Source organism: Branchiostoma floridae, chromosome 7, assembly GCF_000003815.2.
Source record: "Branchiostoma floridae strain S238N-H82 chromosome 7, Bfl_VNyyK, whole genome shotgun sequence".
In the NCBI taxonomy this organism is placed as follows: Eukaryota; Metazoa; Chordata; class Leptocardii; order Amphioxiformes; family Branchiostomatidae; genus Branchiostoma; species Branchiostoma floridae.
In genome coordinates, this window is record NC_049985.1 from 722,173 (window position 1) to 743,175 (window position 21,003).

General features: G+C 41.2%; 2 protein-coding genes across 3 annotated transcripts in view; one reads left to right on the forward strand and one right to left on the reverse strand.

Moving 5' to 3' along the window:
- Positions 1-21,003, forward strand: part of LOC118419227 (putative oxidoreductase GLYR1) — a 35,126-nt gene that overhangs the window by 8,645 nt on the left and 5,478 nt on the right. Inside the window, exons 6-11 of the mRNA XM_035825577.1 lie at positions 110-160; positions 2,806-2,898; positions 3,948-3,986; positions 4,324-4,407; positions 5,133-5,191; positions 5,765-5,864. Of these exons, the coding sequence (XP_035681470.1) occupies positions 110-160; positions 2,806-2,898; positions 3,948-3,986; positions 4,324-4,407; positions 5,133-5,191; positions 5,765-5,864 (426 nt within the window). The remainder of the gene's footprint in view (positions 1-109; positions 161-2,805; positions 2,899-3,947; positions 3,987-4,323; positions 4,408-5,132; positions 5,192-5,764; positions 5,865-21,003) is intronic.
- On the reverse strand, positions 9,816-17,434 carry LOC118419474 (leucine-rich repeat-containing protein 15-like). Of its 2 annotated transcripts, none has more exons than XM_035825859.1 (3): positions 17,071-17,434; positions 12,552-13,951; positions 9,816-11,706 (listed from the first exon to the last, which is right to left on the reverse strand). In XM_035825859.1, the coding sequence occupies exons 2-3, from the start codon at positions 13,905-13,907 to the stop codon at positions 10,846-10,848; spliced, it is 2,217 nt and encodes a 738-aa protein (XP_035681752.1). In that variant the 5' UTR covers positions 13,908-13,951; positions 17,071-17,434; the 3' UTR covers positions 9,816-10,845. The 2 variants fall into 2 exon arrangements, with proteins under 2 accessions (XP_035681752.1, XP_035681753.1); XM_035825860.1 differs by lacking the exon at positions 17,071-17,434 and adding an exon at positions 16,684-17,035.

Consider the following 21,003-nt stretch of genomic DNA (forward strand, 5'->3'; position numbering starts at 1 on the left):
ACTTCACTTTACCCACATATTTCTGCAATGATATAAATCTGACTCTTCTTATTTTCTCTCTCTCCCTCTCTCTCTCTTTCTTTTTTCCTCTATGTCTTTCCTTCTCTAGCGAGGCCGGCCACCCAAGCACGCTGCAGCATCCAAGCCTGGGGCTTACCGGGTGAGATTCCACGGTCATGGGTTCTAGTCCCAACTACCTATAGGGTGTTTGCACATTGCATCACATCTGTTCGTTCGTTGACTTGATATTCCAAAACTACCCTGTTTTTAAAAAAATGGATATAGGTTACAGTGTGAATAAAGGTGAACTAGCCATACCTTATGTATTAGAATTTACCAGGCAGTTTCCAGATTCCACTGTCAAGTATACCTTACAGATGCAGGGTTCTCCCCAGAGAGTGGAATAAGGGAGGCCCTCCACTATACTCTCAGCCAGCTCCACTATACTATTTTTCAAATTTAGTGTGTTTCTTCCCTATTTTCTTTGTTAGTTTTGCTAAGATTAATGACAATTCACAGATTTTTGTACCAAGTGGCATCACTTTTCCAGTCAGCATTGTCTGCAAAAACTTGTGAATGAGCAATGATCAGAACAATAGTAGTTTTGCCACTTCACAACAAAGGAATAACAACAGTATATTATACTTGTAGTATTTGACACCCTCTGTCATTGCAAAATGAACCCATTTTCATGAAAGTGCAGCGCATTGGTGCGGTTTATTTTTGCCAGCCCCTCCACTATACTAAAAAATTCTGGGGAGAACCCTGAGATGGTCACATTAGTGCCAACTGCCTACACCCTGTAGGCTAAGCCTATGCAGGGTTGGACAAGTTTTCTGAAATTCACTTGTCCTATTGCAAAGCAGATAAAAAATTTACTTGCCCGAACTAAATTTTCACTTGCCCAAAATTCAAATGTGTATTTGACTTCCAACAATGGAATTCTTATTGCTGCCTCTATTTTTCTACGTTGACCATTGCTTGAAGTCATGACTGTTGTGTAAAAAGTAATGAGTATGTCAAAATCTTACTCATGGAACAATCTTACTTGCCCGATCGGGCAGGTGGGGTAGGTCTTCCACTTTCACTTGTCCTGGACAATAAGGCCCCGTTCATGATACAAAAAATGAAACGGTTCTATCGGTTAGGTCTGGAAATCCGACAGCAAACGACAGAAAACGGTTTGCATTTTGCGTTCACGATGCAAACTTACAAACCATTTCAGTTCCTTGAAAAGGCATGATAATGTGACCTCTGACCCCTGAGGTTGTTGTGATCTTGCCCAAACTTGTACTTCTGTGTAAGATTATTGGTCTTTGATCGAAATTGAACCAATGTCTTACTGAATTCGAAGCTGGGTTCTGTTTTGACTTTGGAAATGCCTCTGAAAACATTGTGGTCCCGATATATGCCATGCTATGACATTTCCACTGGATCTCCTGACATTCCCCTTGCAATATCAGGACTGCTGGTTCCTCAGTCGACCAGGAGGCGGCCCGATAATAAAAACGAATTTTACGATTGAAAACGCGGCCGAAACACACGAATGACAGATTAAAAATTGTACTTTTTCCCTGTGGCGCCACCAAATCTGAACGCACATGCCCGGATGTAAAACGGATCGCGCCGCTTTTGCGTTCATGATGCAAATTCGCAATTCCGAATAAGGAAGAAACCGTTTCAATACTACCTCGCGAGGAGGTAACCGAACAAATCGTTTCAGATCGGTTTCGGACCGTCCATGATGACAAAACTTATCCGTTTCAGCTGGCCTAACCGATAGTAACCGATAGAACCGTTTCATTTTTTGTATCATGAACGGGGCCTTAGGCTAGAGGACTTGTCCAACCCTGCCTATAGTTTTCCTTCATCCCAAAGCATGTTGAAGTCTCCACTCCGTCTACTAACCATGTATTTATCATGTTTTCTACACATTTTGTACTGTGAAGTCTCCATCCACTCAATTTTCATTTTGCAGATGACACCTTCATTTTGCAACTCATGCTTATCTTACACAAACTAACTATGACCACTTTACCAAGTTTGTTCATATTTGTTCTTCCCTAAAATTCTAACACATTTTCCTTCCCCCGAAAAAAGCAGTGCTTGCTATATGTGAAACAAAAGTAATCAAACTTGCAACAAACATATATCAGTATCTCGCTTCCTCCTGCAATAATGTGATCATGTTGTATTAGGTGTATGTTTATTTCCCTGTTGTAACAAGTTACACAGTAGTTTAGCATTATCTTATAAATGTATGGTCAACCCAAAAGTACATTTATTTATTTATTTATTTATTTGTTCAGCTGTAGAAGTACATTGTACTTACGTTTGTATTAATACTTAAGCCACCATTGTTACTGCAGATGCCTACAATGTTCATATTGCAAAATTCCTTTTAAATTCTATTAGGATATTCATCCATTACTGATCATGAACTACTAGTCTCCTTGATTTTCAGACGTTAAAAAGTGTATGCTGAATGTGTTCAATCCCCTCGTGTTTTCTTCGATTTTTTTATTCTCACATATTTAGAAAAAACACAGTGCATATGTGAGTTCCAAAAGCATGTTTCAAATACATGAAATTTAGGATGATTACAGAAAAATAGTAGGAAATAGGACTAGTCAGTATACATATGAATTAGAAGTGTGGACCGTATAAAAAATTACAGTTTTGTGAATACAAAAGTGATGTGTATCCTCTAAGTAGTAATTAGCACAGTTTACTGTGACTGTCATTGAGTTGCTGTCGATGTACAATGTTTGTAAGATAACAGTGTACTTCTATGAACCCTACCAGGACACAGATGACATTGACCATGAGGAGGTTGTGCCGAGTTCCAAGCCTGTGCAGAAAACCTACTCCAGAGAACCGCTTCTCGGCAAAACTGTGGTAAGGACAGAATTCTCAACAGCAGTCTTTTAAAGGAAGAGTTTCACTATCCTTAAAGAATATTCTTAGTTGAATTGCTTTATTATTTGCCGATTCTTGCTGTGTCACCATTTATTTGGTTTTATATTGTTATCATTTATTTTTATGTATGTACGGGGTTTCCCCCCAGGGATCTTTGAAAACCGCTGGCCAGGCGATATGTACCCCTGGATAAATAAAAAACAAAAAACAAACAAATACTCAGTGATCTTGCCATTGCTGTCTCCAGCTTAAACTTTTTCCTGTCCTTCTCATTGTTTAGAGTCTAGGAGTACATCTTTTTTATTTTTGTTCTCAAATCTGTAACTTTAAGCTTAGGGAAGTACATTTTCATCAATTTCATATCTTGAAGTTTGGCCAAACGGGGTGAATTTATTTCGGTCCCAACAAGAAAATTTCCGTCCAAGGACAGACGGACGGGTCCCGGAGACTGCCCGGATGTTACTGAGACTTTTGGGTTCCTGTGCAGGGCTCGAAATTCATTTTTGGGATTAGGTGCACTGGTGCACCCAGCTTAAAAAAAATGGGTACACCAAAGAAGTTTTGGGTGCACCACTTAAATTTAAGTAATAACCTAATAATAAATCTTAGTTACAACTTACAAGCTATCAAATTCTTAAACAAGTATCATGACAGACATTTTTATTATCTTTCTAACACTTAAATGTCAAGAATATGATGTATACTTTGATATCTTGACATACATAAACATAAGAAAATATTTGGGTACACCCTGTGCACCCACAGAAAATAATTGGGTGCACAGCTCCAATTTTGGGTGCACCTGGGTGCACATGCACCCAGTATTTCGAGCCCTGCTGTGTGTCATCCAACAAATGAGGCAGTCGGGTTGGCCTAGCAAATTTGATCAGCTGCCATCCTCTTAATGTCCATCCAGCTGATGTTGACTTGTCTATATTATATGTACATGGATAATGATATGCTAGGTGTGTATGATGACTTAGTGATTTTGTATTCTTAACAATCTTTATGTTGGTTTGTGATTTTAGAGTCCCTCCACATCCATCGGACTGAAGAGGCCACCAGAGGTATGTCTCATCACCAAGTGCTGTAACAGTTGTACTTTGATAAGCATGGATAAACAAAAACATGGATATCTAACAAAAACTGTAATGTTAATGGAACTATTTGTAGCTGTGACATGTACATGTACATCCTTTATAAAAAATCTATTTCTCACAAATAAAAAAGACACATAGAGTCGTTAATGAAGGTTAGAGATCCAGGTAATAAGATTTGCCAAAAAGCAGTTACTCAAAGGGGGACAAGCAACTGGGTATGATATTGGAAATGGTCATCAAGACCTGTTCATCAAGACCTGTTCATCAAAACCTGTTAACTCACCTGTTCTTCTCACCTGTGCAGAGTCTTGGTGCGGAGGCCTCCATCATCTTAAAGAGACCCAGGGAAGACAACGAGAGCGACCTGTACAACTTTGACGAATCAGAGGTAAAGTCAGCTTCTGTAGAGGGCAGAGCTCATTTTCTGGATGCCCCTCTCTCTTTCCAGCATTTACCTCCTCCAATTCTTTAACTAGTGTGCTAAACTGAAAGTTATCTCGAATCAGTTTAGCTCAAATGAATTCAATGAACAGATGAGCTGCATGTCATCTTCCACAGAGACGACAGATACTATGTATAGTATTTACAGGTTCATTGTACAGGGAATAAAATTCCACTAGCTATTTTTGACAAGCACAATAGACATGGACTAATGTCTAAGGCCTGCAACCCTTAGCAGGAGGCAGTATGTCGATGACAGACAGTCATCGGAACATTCACAGAAAATAAAAAGGCCACATTTTTTACGAAAATGCAGGATGTTTCCTAAGAGGTAAAAAGATTAAAAAAAAGGTAAATCGTCAGAAAAGAAAAGGCCAATTGTCAAAAGTGGAATGCTCTGTTCACAAGACGAAAACGACCCTTCATTCTCTAGCATCACAGACAGTTGCACTTCCGGCTGAGCTTCCGTGCTTGCATGACATAATGGCGATTTTTAATGGTGTATAACGCACGTTTGCTGACGTCATCAGCTATTCTGAGTTTTGATTGGCTAAAGTTGGAAGACCAGAAGGCCAGAAAAAATGATACGTTTTCCTTGGGAAACATAATAAAGCAAGGTTTGTGTAAAAAGAGTCTAGTCCTGTAATACTTACTAACAGTTCTATTTTGCAGCACGAGACGGAGTCAGACATTGTGACCTCTAAGGATGACATCACGCCCACATGTTTGAAGTAAGTAGCTAAAAACTGCTGGAGTAAAACGAACTCGAACACTGCAGATTTCTGAAGCTCAATAAAGCTGTCACATATGTCATACGACAAATTTGTTTCAGAAAGGTCATGACATTTTTAAGACAGTTGTTTATGTGTTGCCAAGAATTTTTCGAGAAGGTGACGGTAAGGGTTACATTAGATCCATGTTGACGGTCAGTCCTGTCATAGCCTCGATTACCAAATGGTGCTTACATTGGCTAATGTCGCTATACAGATAGATACATGTTGTCTGACAATCTTATGACTAATGTCACAGCACCTTAACCAAGAAGTTACTTGTATGTTTATGTTTCATTGTCTTTATTGAAATGAATTTGTTGTTCCTGTGTGTTAGGATTGGATTCCTAGGCATGATGGAGTCAGGGATGGTCATACGCATGAAGTAGCATTGCGCGTATTTATTTGTCTGTTTGTTTGTTAGGATTGGGTTCCTAGGCCTGGGCATCATGGGTTCTGGGATGGTCAGACATATGACATAACATTGTTGTGTGCTTGTTTGTTTATTTGTTTGTTTGTTTGTTTGTTTGTTAGGATTGGGTTCCTAGGCCTGGGCATCATGGGTTCTGGCATGGTGAGAAACCTGATAAAGACTGGCCACAGTGTGATGGTGTGGAACAGGACTCCTATGAAGGTGAGGCTACGCTAGTCTTATTTCTGTGTGCATGACTGTGTATGACTGTGTGTGAGTGTGAGTGTTGGGGGGGGGGTTCATGAAGGTGAGGCTACGCTAGTCTCATTTCTGTGTGCATGACTGTGTATGACTGTGTGTGAGTGTGTGTGTTGGGGGGGGGTCATGAAGGTGAGGCTATGCTAGTCTCGTTTCTGCATTTCAATGACTGTGGGAATGAGAGGATGTGTGAGTGTGAATTGTTGCAATCTGTCATTTGAGAATCTGTTTGTGAGTGTGTGTGTGTGTGATTTCTATGTGCATTATTGTATTATCTAACCGGATGGATAGAAATAATTGCATAGATGTGAGAATGTGTGTGGTGTGTGTGTGTGTGGCGTGTGTGTACATGTGGTGTGTGTGTGTGTGTGTGTGTGTGTGTGTGATTTCTATATGTATGGACTGTATTCAGAACTCTGGCTCTGTGTGCCCAAATTGTGGCCGCGACTGCCACGCGAGGATTGGCCGTTAAAGCCACAGAAGACTCTGTAAACGGCCTTAATCCAAGGTGCTATCATCATCTTTTGACATGAACGGTTGCCTACTCCTACTAGTAATATATGTATGTGAGAGAATGTGTTTTGTGGGTGTGTGTGTGTTATATAGCAGTAACCAATGCAAGCCTTTGTCATTTAGATGTAAGCATCTACAATGGAGCTAAAAGCAAACTTTTTACTTTAGTCCATCATCAGTTGATTCATTCAGTAAGCACAGAAACCTTGTACACAGTACACTGATCTTACACACCACCTTCACAGTGTGACATAAAGGCTACCCTTTGCACCCCTTAACCAGCTGACAATGGTTTGTCCCATGACCGTTGCCCATGGTAACCAGGGTCGGCTGTTTGCTTGCGCCACAATGGACTATAAATAGGGGACACTACTCTCTAGTCTTGGGCCACGGCAAGTTATTTTCTTGGTTCTTGGTTTCTAAGATGTTTCAAAGTAAATGTTAAGGAAGAGGTCACGCCAAAGGCTGGGTGGGAAACTTGAATCTGACCATATCCCCTCCCTGAAACCAAGGGCCTTTACAAACAGTGATCTGTGTTTAAACTGTTTGCTCAAAAATATGAACCTGGTCCTCAATCTCAAATAATGATTGTTTGATGTTCGTCCAGACTTTTTAAAAATCTTCAAAACTAGTAAAGATGGTCTTAGATATTCTTGTCTCCATAGATTAACAATGGGAGGTCATGTACAGTACAGTGGTATAAGGTGTGTATGTGTAGGTAGGGTCTGTTTATTTAATGTCTCTGCTTAAGTACATTAATGACATCATAGGGTGTGGATTGGGCACACATGTACATGTATGGTGTAACCCGTGTTTTCAACCTTCGCAATGACTTAGCAGTATTCAAGGGAAGAGACGAACAAATAAAGAACAGGACTTGGGTAAATTAATTGTAAATTGTAGATTAAAGCATACAAAATAAGATAGACAAACAGCTTGGGTCCAGGTATTATTAGGTTGGATTTTTTTTATAGCAAACCCACCTAGCATTGCAGAAGCTGATTCATGTACGTGTGGTGTATTCATGACTTATCATTACCAGGGACCCCCTTGTTTTGTTATGTTCAGCAGTCATTTTTACTCCCATGCAGTGATCTAGCCAGCATAGTTTCAGGGAGAACCTGTGACCATTCATAAATCTGTTGAACGATTAACAATTGTTTTTAAAACAAGGCTGTAAGACAGGAAAAATTGACTTTGCAAAATCAAAAAAAGAAAAAGGATAGGAAGGCACACTTTACTGTATACATATGTTTACACACGACAGGGTTATACCACCCCTTACTGGGTGACATACCCTTTCCCTGGCTAAGTACAAGACGGGGATGCACCAGGTCTCCCGTCCGGGTGAATGATGGACTGTAATTCCTGATTTTTTCAATGTACTGTTATGTTCATGGTTTTCACGGTGACGACTGTAACATGAACTTATCATTACTGATAACAAATAATTGACAGGCTTTTTTATGTGCACTTGCCGCGACAGTGAACATTTAATTCCGAGAACAAGTTAAATTTTCTCAGACCGTGAAAGTTTGGTACCGAGAAGACAAAGTGAATTACAACTCCGCATTATGAAGTGAATACAGTCATATTCCTCCCTCATCATCATCATCATCGCGGGCTGCTTGCCCGGACCAAGTCCACCCTCTCCTTCCAGACTTCTCTGTCCTCCATAGCGTCAAGATCAAGATCAAGCAGTTCGGTGAGTGAACTACTGCCTAATCTGTAGTGGTGGCGTACACAGATGAGTATTCAAGCTATCGAAAGACCAATTCCTCCCTGCCCATTGCTTTTATGATATCTGCTTGCTACATTTTCACTTTAAAAATCCGAGAACCAACAAATGAAATTGGCGTGGCCTAAGCATTATTACTGTGACCATGGCACTGCCTGGTACCAGGTACATTTGTACAAGGTCACTTCCCTTTGCTGCATACTGTAATTCCTGATTGTTTCAATGTACTGTTATGTTCACGGTTTTCACGGTGACGACTGTAACGTGAACTTATCATTACTGTTCAAAAATAATTCACAGACTTTTTTAACGTGCATCTGCCGCCACAGTGAACATTTAGTTCCGAGAACAAGTTAAATATTTTCTCAGACCATGAAAGTTTGGTACCGAGAAGACAAAGTGAATTACAGTAACTCTTACAACTCCCCCCAGGCTTGTAGCACACCTGTCAGATTCTTATCAGTGTTATAATAGACAAGCTACCTTCTTCCAACAACATGTACACTGTACATTACCCTTTGTTTGTTTTGCATAACTGGTAAACTGCCTTTAGGCCTAACACGCCAGTTTTGTAAGGTTTGATCACCTCTCTTTTTGTAAAATGTGATCTCTGGCTTTCCATCCCATCTGGGAGGACAACCCTAATGGAAGGCAAATGTCGGTGAATTTTTAACTTACAGTCAAACTTGGTGTGAAACCAGGTCCATGAGACAACCATCGGCTCAAGAAGACCACTTTCAGTTGGTCCAGAACTTTGTCCTGATAGTCGCAAAAATTTAAAGCAATTTGCGAGGACGAAAGCATCCTTTTAAACCTTGATATCTTTGTCTTTGTCTCCTTTTCTCGTAAGAAGACTTTGTGCCTTAGACAACTAGATTCTATTTGTCCACTGATTGGGTCCCTTGGTGATAAGTTTCACTGTGTTTCCTTTTCGGGCAGGGAGGTACAATAAGTTCTATGTGTTAATGCGTGTACCAAGTGACTGAATGACATAAAAAAAATGATGTGATAAAGTCTAGATGCAAAGATGATTTAATCATTTTGTTTGACAAAATTACATTCAACTTTCAAGTCTTGACATCAATCTGTTCATTTCTGATTGAATTACCCAAAATAGTTCTCAAACTTGAAATATTAGATATCACACTTTTTTGGCCAACTTATAAAATCTTTGGTTCAAGAAGATAGCAAAATCATTACCAGCATATTGGTCAAAGTTCTCTGTATTAATTCTTTCTTTACACTATATTAATTCTTTCTTATTTTACAATACTTAAAGTTGCAATAAATACACACAGTAAAAAGCGGCTCTGTCAAAACAGCTTACACATCTGAATGGCTTGTATAGGATGTTACAGTTTTCTTTTACACAACCGGTAATGTCTTTCACCTGCGTACATTTCCATACCTGTCAGACATCTTCCACAGAGCTTCGGACTGGAGTTCTGCTTCTTGCTGCTATATGGGGCTGATATATAGGTGGCTCTTTTATGGGAGAACACAACCCCCAACATGGTAGTAAGTTTTTACAGCAGCATGAAGCAACACAGAGTTAGAAGCTCTGAGGATGATGTCTGACAGACATCAAAACGGAAGCAGGTGGTGGGAGACTTTACTGGTTGTATAAAAGAAAACTCCATTATCCTACTAGTATGTTCTACCAACCTGCTGACATTATTTTCAGATGTCTTGCATAGATATCATCATGGAAAAGCTCCAAACTTCAGGATTGCTTACAAACTGCTGATAAGGGATCATAGGAGGGCTGTGAGAACACACACTTTTGGCAGCTCAAAATATTTGACATTTTTTTGCTTCTGTAGTTTTTTCGTCAGCTCTTTTGGGCATCAAATAAATGCCAATTGAAATAAGTTTTTTCTTACTCTTGTAAGCACTACATGTACATTTTTGTATTTGGCACTTCCCTCCTATGACCCTCAGTTTTTCTTGATGGCTTCTATAGTATAACAAAGTCGAACATAGTTTTCTTAGGTATACAGTACAATGCAATACAAAAATTTTGACAGTCTTCCCTGCTTTCCTCATCAGTGAATGTGTCCTATTACTATTCGTGCAAAGTAAACTTTACATGTACTTATTTTACTTTGTGTTGATTGGACAAGTTCACTTAGCACTGTTGATACAAATATTATTGTACACTGAGGAAGACAGCAGGCAGACTGTCACAAACATTTGTACAGAAGAGAAAGACGATTGTGTACTTAGAAGACTGTTCAATTGATCAATCAACCATGATTAACTATTTGCGGAGTGTTTGTATTTGATACAGAACAGAATTTCTTACCATGGTAGTTTTACTCCATGGTATTTTCTCAATGTTCACTTTTCTCTAAGGCAGGACAGAAAATATTACTGCAACTGTTTTCAGCAACGTTTCAGGGATAAGCTGTCCTATTTATTGTAAAGGTATAAGGTACTTCCATAGCCTTTTTAAGGCTGGGGTGTAAGTGGGTTGTTATCCACTGTGTCTAGGGCAGTGTTGCCCATCCCTCTCCTTCCACCTCCCTTACCAAAGTCAGGTACCCATTCTCACATCTTGGTGGAGTCAGGAAAGTCATATGAAGTACATGCACCTTTCTCAATGACACAATATCTAGCCAGGAATGCCAGAAACCTGTAGCCTCTCAATCTTCTGCCCGCTACCCTAACCAGTCAGCCGTTGGACGCCTCTCGTCAATGTCTATACTGTGCCACATCTGCGCCTGCTTCGTTCTCCTCTGAGATAGTCGGTAGCGACTGCGCGCTCTGCAACGTGTTGTTACTAGACCTGCTATCCCTCTGATTCACCTCGGGGTTTACAAGTCCCGGATTAAAGGGAGGATTAGCGAAGCCGGGATTGAGGGCGGGATTTACGATCCCCTGACTCACTACCTCATGGTAGGGTGGGGGTAAGTCATGCAGCTGGATCTGTGACTGGCGCGAGTTCGTTCTGCTGTAGTCGGGCGGCGGCGTCTCCGCTTCCGTGCGAGCATTCCCGCGGAGGTATCGTATCCGGCACGCCACCCCGATGATGATGCCTATCAGGATCACCACCCCTCCCCCTATACCGACAGCCTTGCCGATGTTCGCTATTTGGAACGGGTCTTTGTTAGGTAGAGGCATGGACCCGTCTTCGGGCCCCCACGGATTCTCCCCTGAAAACCCCAACGTTCCCAAGTCCATGCACTCGTGGGAGACCTGGAAGTTGTACCTGTTGGAGTGCACGCAGACCCGGTGGAAGGACCCGGGAAGCAGGTCAGTTATCCGGTATCCTCTCGTCTCCCGGGAGAGGTCCTGCGAGACTTCGTACTGCATAGGCCCGTTCACGCTCCAGTAGACCAGAAACGTCAGGTTGAGGTCTCTTTGTTTCACTGTCCACGCCACGTCGATGGTCGTCTCGGTATCAGAGGATGCGAAGATTCTCTCCAGCTTGCCCTTGTCACCGTGCAACTCACAGTAGCTCCCCAGGAACCCACGCGGGCATCGGCAGTACGCACTGTTCCCCTTCATCATGCATCGCCCATTTTCCAGACATGCGTTGTGAGAGCACGGCACCTGCAGTAGCAGTGAAGTAATAGTAGTGGGTCGATTTCTTAACAGTCAAGGCTTGTTTACATTGTGTATATTCATTGTTAACATTTACAAGAACATTATATAATGGGACATATAGCATGAACAATACAAGGTGTACGATGTCTAGAAATGCAATGGCGTTAGCAACTGATTATTTTCGTACCATGAGAAAACCCTAAGTGGTACGAAAACCTTGTTTCGAGGTTGTTTTTTGTCTAAATCGATAACGTCTAGAAGTTTTATGATGTCCATTCTTGAATTTTATTATTGACAGATGCTCTGTGATCATTGACGCATCTCAGGTAATCAGGGTTCTCCCCCGAATTTTTTAGTATAGTGGAGGGGCTGGCAAAAATAACCCGCACCAACGCGCTTCACTTTCATGAAAATGGGTTCATTTTGCAATGACAGAGGGTGTCAAATACTACAAGTATAATATACTGTTGTTATTCCTTTGTTGTGAAGTGGCAAAACTACTATTGTTTTGATCATTGCTTATTCACAAGTTTTTGCAGACAATGCTGACTAGAAAAGTGATGCCACTTGGTACAAAAATCTGTGAATTGTCATTAATCTTAGCAAAACTAACAAAGAAAATAGGGAAGAAACACACTAAATTTGAAAAATAGTATAGTGGAGCTGGCTGAGAGTATAGTGGAGGGCCTCCCTTATTCCACTCTCTGGGGAGAACCCTGGGTAATGTAGAGTTTATCTTGTGCCTGCTACATCTTTGCAAAAGCTGAACCTGAGTCCGAACATTATGAGATACAGATTCAAATTTACATGCCTGTTGTATACACGTAAAGTTTTTTTTAATTGTGCCTTACCTCAGGCCCATCAGGTTCAGGTTCAGGTTCTGGGCGGTCCTCTTCTTCAGGATGGCCTTTCCAATATTCCTCCTCCTGTCCTCTTCTGTCATCCTCTTCTTCTTCATCTTCACTGTTGTCTCCATCTTCGCAGTAATCGTCTGGCAAGGACAGCAGTTCCTCCCCTGCCATCTCCGCCGGAGACTCGCACAACGTTCTCTCCGAGTTCATGACCGTACCGTGCCTGGCGAAGTCGTCTATCCAATCTCGGAAAGAGTTTCTGCACGAACAGTCCCACGGGTTGTCGGACAGGTCCACTACGTGCAGCTCCCAGCTGTTTGGGAATAGCAAATAGTCGAGGGTGCTGAATGAGTTGTTGCGTAGGTTGATGTGCTGTATCCTCGGGAGACCAACGAGCGCGTGTATGGGGAGGGTGTTGAGCCCGGGGTTGTTGTGCATGTGGAGCTTCTGCAGTTTTGGCAGACCGCGAAAGGCGAAGTTTTGTACGGTCGACAGCTCAGGAAGGTCGTGAAGATACAGCTCCTGTAGCTCTATGGCCAGGCCGAGCGCGTGGTCTGTGATCGTTTCTATCGGGTTGTGGCTCAGGTTCAGCCTTTTGAGACAGTTTCGCGGAAACCAGGTCTCGGGGAGTTCGGGAATCGCTCTCAGTCTGTTGAAATCTAGACGCAAATCTCTCAAATCGGTCAGCCCGAGGAGCGAATCATTTTCCCAGCCGTGTATCCTGTTCTCGCTCAGATCCAGCGTTTGCAAACTCGTGAGTCCCTCGAAAGTCCGGTCATGTAGGAACGCCAGCTGGTTGTTTTGTAAAGACAGATCGACCAGAGTCGGAAGGTGCTGAAACGAGTCCCTGGCGATCACAGAGATCTGGTTGTTTTGGAGGCTTAGCAGCCGCAGTGACCGGAGACCTGTGAAGGCATTCGGCCCAATGATGGGAAGGTTGTTACCATGGAGATAGAGTTGTTCTAGTCTGTTCAGTTTGTCAAACGTGAAGGGAAGGAGGGAGGAGATGTTGTTGTTGCTCAAGTCTAGGACTTCCAAAGTGGCGCTGCGAAGCCTGTAGCTAAATGCGTCCGGATGCACCGAAACAAGTTCGTTGTGACTAAGGTTTAGTTTTCGGAGACTTCTCAAGACAGGGGGCCCGAAGAGGTGTGGTCCCAGGGAGCGTATTCTGTTGTGCTGAAGTTGTAAGTATTTTGTGCCCCTGGGGATGTCCGGGGGAATGTTTGTCAGGTGCCCGTGTTGGCAGTCCACCAGATTGTCGGGCAGGCAGGTGCAGTTCGTCGGACACCCGTGCACTGAGATGTGGCACAATGCAGCAAGGATCAGCAGTGTCACCTGTGTCGCTCTTCTCTCCATCTTGTTGTGACAGTCTTCTCTGTTACTCTCACATGTACTTGACCCTATAAAAAAACATATTACAAAGTCTGTTGGTAAAGCTAGAAATTTTTAAGTCACACAATAATCGACCACTCTGAAACTAATCTATACTTCCCCTTTTAGCCTAGAATTTTTTATGCATTTAGGGTCATTTTAACATATTTTATTCAGAGATCTTTGTTTAATGTTTTTAAGTGACCACTAGCCATTGAAATGCTTCCCTCATTCTCTCATGACGTCTTTGAAATTCCCACAATTTTTTATTCATCTATTTTAGATCTGTCTTTCTGCTATGAATATAGAAGCAAGGTACATCAAAGCTACAATGTACTTGATCAGGTAGAAGAAAAGTCACTGAGGCTGGAAAAACAGCAGGAGCATCAAGCTTTTGATGAGTGAAATCCCTCTATTTTTTTAATCTGTTGGTCAGTTGTAAGTACATTAAAACTAGGTTCGTGTTCCTAAAAGCTTAGATTGAAACAAAACACATGACTAAGCACCAAAGATATGTCGTCAGATAGAGGAAATTTTCAAGTCAATTAGGCTTGAGAAAAACAACCAGAGGTGTCAAGCCTTTTGAACAATGAATAAAAATCCCTCTCATAGTATGCATATTGTTGAGACCTGAGCTAAAAGTACATAAGCACATAATTGCACACATGAAAGAGTTGAATAGCTGAAAGTGTGTCCGCTATTATCTGTCTGGTCCTGTTATTTTTAGCTCATGTCGTGGTCAGAACGAAAACACCTCGCTGAAAAGACGTTGATACTCCATAATGAGGCCCATGACGATTTTGCGTCATGTTAGTCTCTGCAGCTTTCTAGTTGTTGACTTAAGCTGATATGGGCCTAGGTATGACAATACGGATTTTAATGACATCATACGCCCCTGAAAAGGATTCTGAACTTTTAAATGATACCATTACTTTATAATCAAGATGTTAAATTTAAAACTAGTCTGTGAGCAAATGCTGAGAAAAAGTCAATGTGCAGTAGTGGGGAGGGGGGTTGATGTAAAATAGATTTTATCTTTTTTTCTTTCTACATTTAGAACCATGTATATTTTTTTATAGTTTTCTTTTACACAATCAGAAAAGAAAAGACTTGTACAGAAATTTCCTTGTTGGGACAGGCAAAAATTTTAACCTGTCTTTCCCAAAAATCCAAAGTTCGACTGACACAGATGAATTTTCCTAACTATAATTATAAATGACTGATTTAAAAAGGAAAACTTCCAACATGGGCTCCCAAAGAATGACAGAAAGTGCTGGAGACAGTGCTGGGTTGTAGATAGATTGTAAAGAGTGCCCCGGTATGACATGCAGGGCTCGAAACGCGTTTTTCTGCATACCTGCACTGGTGCAGGTAACATTGAAAATTACCTGCACTAGACGAATTTTACCTGCACCACTTTGAAATTTAGGAAGTATGGATCATACTTAAATTGTTCAGGAATCATTACTATTTTTTCTTGTATATACTTTATATAGGCGGTAACAGTCAATGCAGCTTATAACAATCCATATACACCTACATTAAAGGACATTTTTGTATAAAACCCAGTACATAGACCAGTACAGGTAAGGTGCAGGTAGACACCAGAAATACCTGCACAGCTACAATTTTACCTGCACTAACCTGCATATGCAGGTGGTATTTCGAGCCCTGACATGTGTGACAGCTGTGAAAATAATTGTCAACATTCTGGTGCTTATTGTACACAGTGTTTACTGTTGAGATTATCGTGTTGAGCCTGTTTTACTGTAAATCATCAATAATCAATCATGTTCAGCCACAACTGTTGCCAGAAGTGTACAGATTTTAGTTAGGACTACTGTTTTTTTTACCAGAATGACAAACCATGACACTAGCTTCGCAATCTGGACTGCTTTCTATATGTAGCTACATTGTCATGTACAAGTCAGAAGGTATATCTGACCTTTTGTGAACCATGGATGGTACATATTTTAGTCAGGACTGTCGGCAATAGGATTTTTCTGCTCCCAGAATGGCACTTGAGTCACACTATAGTACAACAATGTTTGTTCCACTGCATTCTACAAGACAATGTAGTTACATGTACAAGTCAGAAGGTATATCCGTGAACCACGAATGGTACAAATTTTAGAAGGGACTGTTTTTTTTACTCCTACTTGTCCTAATAACCCAACACAGTGGTTGCTCAACTGCCTTCCAGCTGCATGCTCTGATAAGTCAGAAGGTATATCTCTGAACTGTATGTCACCCAGGAATGGTAAAAATTATAGTCAGAAGAATAGTTTTTTGCTCTAAAAATGATATTTGAGTGACGTCATGATCAGGACTGCCAACCAAACACAATGGTCGCTCCACTTCCTTCTAACAACATCACATGTACAGGTTAGAAGGAATATCTCACCTGTATGGTATAAACCTTTTAGTTAGTACTGTCACTGTATACGAGTGGTAAACAGACAGTACTTTTTTTTCACAGATATTATGACACTTGAGTGACATTGCTAACAGTCAGTACTACTATTCAAACATTCTTGTCGCCTCAGTGGCTTCTTTCTACAAATCAGAACGTGGCTAATCTTACCTGACAGCGTGTATTGGCCCCAAATTGTATGATTTACTACAAACTCTAGTCAAGTCTATTTTGCCAACAAAACGACACTAGAATGGTGTCACCAATAGTCAGGACTACTAAAATTGAAACCCTGTTGACCCCAATGCTTTCTAGTCACAAATCAAGACATCGGAGGGTACTTCTTACCTGTATATTGGCTAATAGGTGTTTCTACTGTCTCTAAAATGGTTTAACACCTCTTTTGTGTAAGGTAGTAAGCCCCACGAGGCCTGTACATTGTAGTAAAGGTGAGTGAGTCACACTCACAGGCCATATGTGACGTTGTCTGCGTGACAAACCCACAAACAAAAGGACCTTCTTCCGGTCGCTTGTTTTTTCTTTAAAATGTCAACGAGGTTCCCATTTTACTCTCTTACTAACCAAGGGTGAAGGAACCAAACCACAGATCTAGTTAAGTGGTGGAGTCGGGAATACGTCCCCAGCTTGCGCAGTGTACCGTTGGACGGTGATCCTGGTATGTGTACAGCCCTTTTGTTGTCCTAATTTCAAATCCTGCTTACCAACAGCCCTTACCTTACTGCCCTGCAGTATGTAGTAGTCCAAAGTCCCGAGAGAGTGGAGGAAATGTGGGTATCCAGGTGTGCTAGCATCCTTCCCTCCCTACCTGTCCGACTACACCTTTACCTGTGCGTAGCTTGGCCGTGACCTGCGCGGTAGTGTCGCCCCCGAGGCGTAGTACCGTCGGTGCCTGGTGATTCGTCAATAGGTAAATAGGCTTGTGGGTAATCATTAATGCGCGGCTGGCACGGTGTTGTTTACAGTGCCGGGCCGTGCATGGTATTGTCCCTACCTGCGGGTCGGGTTACGGGCGGGCTACTCCAATTACAGTCCATGGTTCTTGCACATTTTACAGACAAAATTTTCAAGCCAGAAGCCAACACAAAAGAATGAAAAGCAGAGAATATTGATTGGCACTAGTTTGCTGTGCTGGGCCGTGCATGGTATTGTCCCGTATACGTGCATATCGAGTTACCAACTTCTCACCAGGGGCTCTTCAGGTGTCCGGCCAAACCACAGCATTAAAGTGGTTCTCAGACGCTTAAATGTAAACATTTCAAGTCACAGGCAAGGGTACAAACAGAGGGTTGAGAGGATAACTATAAGTCTTGAATCACACTAATTTATAGGTATACAGAAGGGTCTTGGTACTTTGATATGTAAAGATATTAAAAAAAACTGAACCCCATGTGTTCTTCTTCACCAAAACAGATGCCATTGAACAGCTTAGTCTACAACTTACAAGCAAAATTTGCATCTCAAAATGCAGGAAATAGTGTTTCAGAAGGTCTTGATTTAAAAATTTTCTGGGACCCAGACCCCCTAGAAATGACGCACAACGTCACGCCATGCCTTCTGTGCTCGATAGGATTCCCATTCAAAATCAAGAGGACTGAAAATGATTTCAGGCTGGCTACAACCCTGGACTGTGCATGTTGAGTTATAAACTGTTTTCTGTTTTCAGGCCACTCCAGATTAATTCAGTGGTTCCGGGGAACTCGAATTTAGTCTAACTTACTCTCAAAGGAAAGAAATCAAAGCCACGGGCCTGTGTTAATAAAACAGATTTATGAGAGATTCTTGTTATTACTGTACCATATGGTACATGTTATATAAAGCATTGTTCCTGTGTGTGTATGTGTTAGATAACTTTGCTTGGGGCTTTCCAGGTGTTGGGTCATACTTGATCTATTCACTGGTCGTCAACCATCTTTAATAGAGTAGAATTTTAAGCAACAAGCCAAAACAGAGGTCTGAGAGAAAAACTTGAACAGAGTTTTTCCTGCACCATAAATTTGTGCGGAGTTACCAACTTTGCCAAGACTTTGCAGGTGTATAGAGGCACATAGAATTTATTAATTGGTGCTGGGTCCTCGATTTTAACCCTTGTCCTGCTGTTGGCCTCATCAGATGAGAAAAACTTGACCTGTTCTGTGCTACTGCTGCAGATTTACTCCCCCATTCAATGGGCTTTGCAGTGGTATGCAACTTTTACGTGAGAGATATACCAAACCAGGGCTCGAAATTCATTTTTGGGATTAGGTGCACTGGTGCACCCAGCTTAAGAAATTGGGTGCACCAAAAAAGTTTTGGGTGCACCACTTAAATTTAAGTAATAACCTAATAATAAATCTTAGTTACAACTTACAAGCTATCGAATTCTTAAACAAGTATCATGACAGACATTTTTATTATCTTTCTAACACTTAGATGTCAAGAATATGATGTATACTTGTATACTTTGATATCTTGACATACATAAACTCAAGAAAATATTTGGGTGCACCCTGTGCACCCACAGAAAATAATTGGGTGCACAGCTCCACAGAAATGGGCCTGTGAGAAACCTTGAATCTGAATCTTGTTTGCAGTACCAGCTGGTGCAGGTTATTGTTCCTGTTCGCTTCTTGAGTTACACAATCCTGGGCTGGGTCTTATCGGGTTTCACTGGGCTTCACCCGCTCCGGCCACACTGATTTAACTTGCTGGTGCTTGTATGTTTCTCGTATATAGAGAACGACAAAGTCAAAATTAAAGAACATCCAGTTGATGAAAATGGAGAAAATTCCAGGTATTGCTCCCATAGGCATGTTTCGTTACAAAGCAATCGACTACATTTTTGGGATTATCAGTTTTCAGGGTTTCCACCCCCTTAGGCCACACTGATTTTAATTGTTGGGTTCTCGGATATAGAGAAAACTGAAGTACAACTGAAACATGAAATTGAAGTCTGGGGAAAAGTGCAGGTACATGTATTATCCCTGTATTTGAGTCTTTGGTGGCATATTAGTAATTACTCAGCTTTGGGATTAACACTATCAGTTGTCAGGTATTTGTCACCTCAGGGTGGTACAGAAAAGGGGTAACAGTCCGGTTACCTCTGGGATGGAGGTTCACCTTGGATTGGGGGTGCTGTTCTTGGTTCTGTATGTGTGTCCGCCCCTAAAAGTACCCTTGATCCTTCCAATGGATTTCTATGAATTTCGGCAAATTGGCAGTTACCAAGGTTCTGGAGTCTGGACCGAAGAAACAAGGCAGTTTTTTTTTTTTTCTTATATTTTTCAGACAAAGGAACGGAAATATTATACACCTTTTTTTTGCCGATGCAGAAAATGTGTCATTGTGACAGTACATGATGTATTTATAAGACATACTATATCTTTCAGACGATGTGCAACTTGAATGGTATAGTAATCAGTAGAGGGAGTGTTATAGTATTAGCAAGGGGCACACCTCTGGTTTGTGGTAGGATTAACAGGCTTCGAAAGGGATTCAAAACCATCTGGATCTTTAAGTTATTTTGTACCAAATCTCATGGGCAATTCAGGGCTCGAAATACCCACTTGCCCACTTGAAAATGCAACCACATTTTGCTTTGCGCAACTTAATTTTAAACCCAGGTTGCACACTGCTCAACCTGAAATTTTGCAGTTGGAACACTGCTTTTTCACCACCTACATGCACAAGCTTTTATATTTGTTTTTTGATAACATATTACATATATATATAGTTACATATAACTGGAAGAAAAGTTAATGGATAAGTAGCTGATTTGAAGAAAGTAACAATTTGAAAGTGGGGCAACCTGAAATGTTGATGGCGCAACCTGGCTTTTGGCTCAGGTTGCCACTTGGACAACCTGGCTGAAAAAAAAGTATTTTGGGCCCTGGCAATTACATGGAAACCACTGAGGTTTCTAGTGCAGGAAAGTTGTCAAACTTGTCTGAAAAAAAATCTTTTTCTCTCTGGAAGATTTTTAAAGCACATGCATGTTGTATGCTTAGAATTCAATGAAAAGTTTCAGAGTTTTTAGACAAATAAGACTAAAAGTAAAACAGGAAAGAGTCACACAAAATATGTGTTCTTGGGGTAGAAATACTGTAGAATGAGATTATAGGTGATGGGATGATATTGGCAAAGTTTGTCAGTAATAAAAGCACTTGGAAGAATGTCCCTAAAATATCTTGACAAATCTTAGTCTTCATGTTTCGACCAGGTGTGCCTGTAAATACATCTATTCTACTGCGGGGGGAGAAGTGGGTTGAATGTGAATGTGTGGGCATTAAACAAACAGGACTGTTTAAGCTAGGTTACTGGGGTATAGGGCAACTTTCTACTCATGGTGCCTCTTTCCACCTGTTACCATTGTATGCCTTAGGCCACAGTAATTCAATTTGTTGGTCCTCGGGCTTCAAAAAATCAATTAAGACTGGAAAATTAACATAAAACAGTCTGAGGAAAATGTCTATACCTTGGTTAAGGTTAAGGGAGCGGATGTACATGTCAGATTCAAGGTTTTTCTCCCAACCCTGACTGTTTTCATATTCGTGCCGAAAGATTGAAATGAATTTTTAAGTTGCTGAAAAACTGAATTCAGTAAGTGGCACATTTTTTAACACCGAATAGCCTGAAGACAAAAGAGAAAAAAAGTACAGCATTTTGGCACAC

Coding starts and splice junctions, on each gene's coding strand:
- LOC118419474 (XM_035825859.1), bottom strand. CDS start 13,907: ATGGAGAGAAGAGCGACACAGGTGACACTGCTGATCCTTGCTGCATTG. Junction 11,707..12,551: donor CTGAACCTGATGGGCCTGAG/GTAAGGCACAAT, acceptor CTGCTACTGCAG/GTGCCGTGCTCTCACAACGC.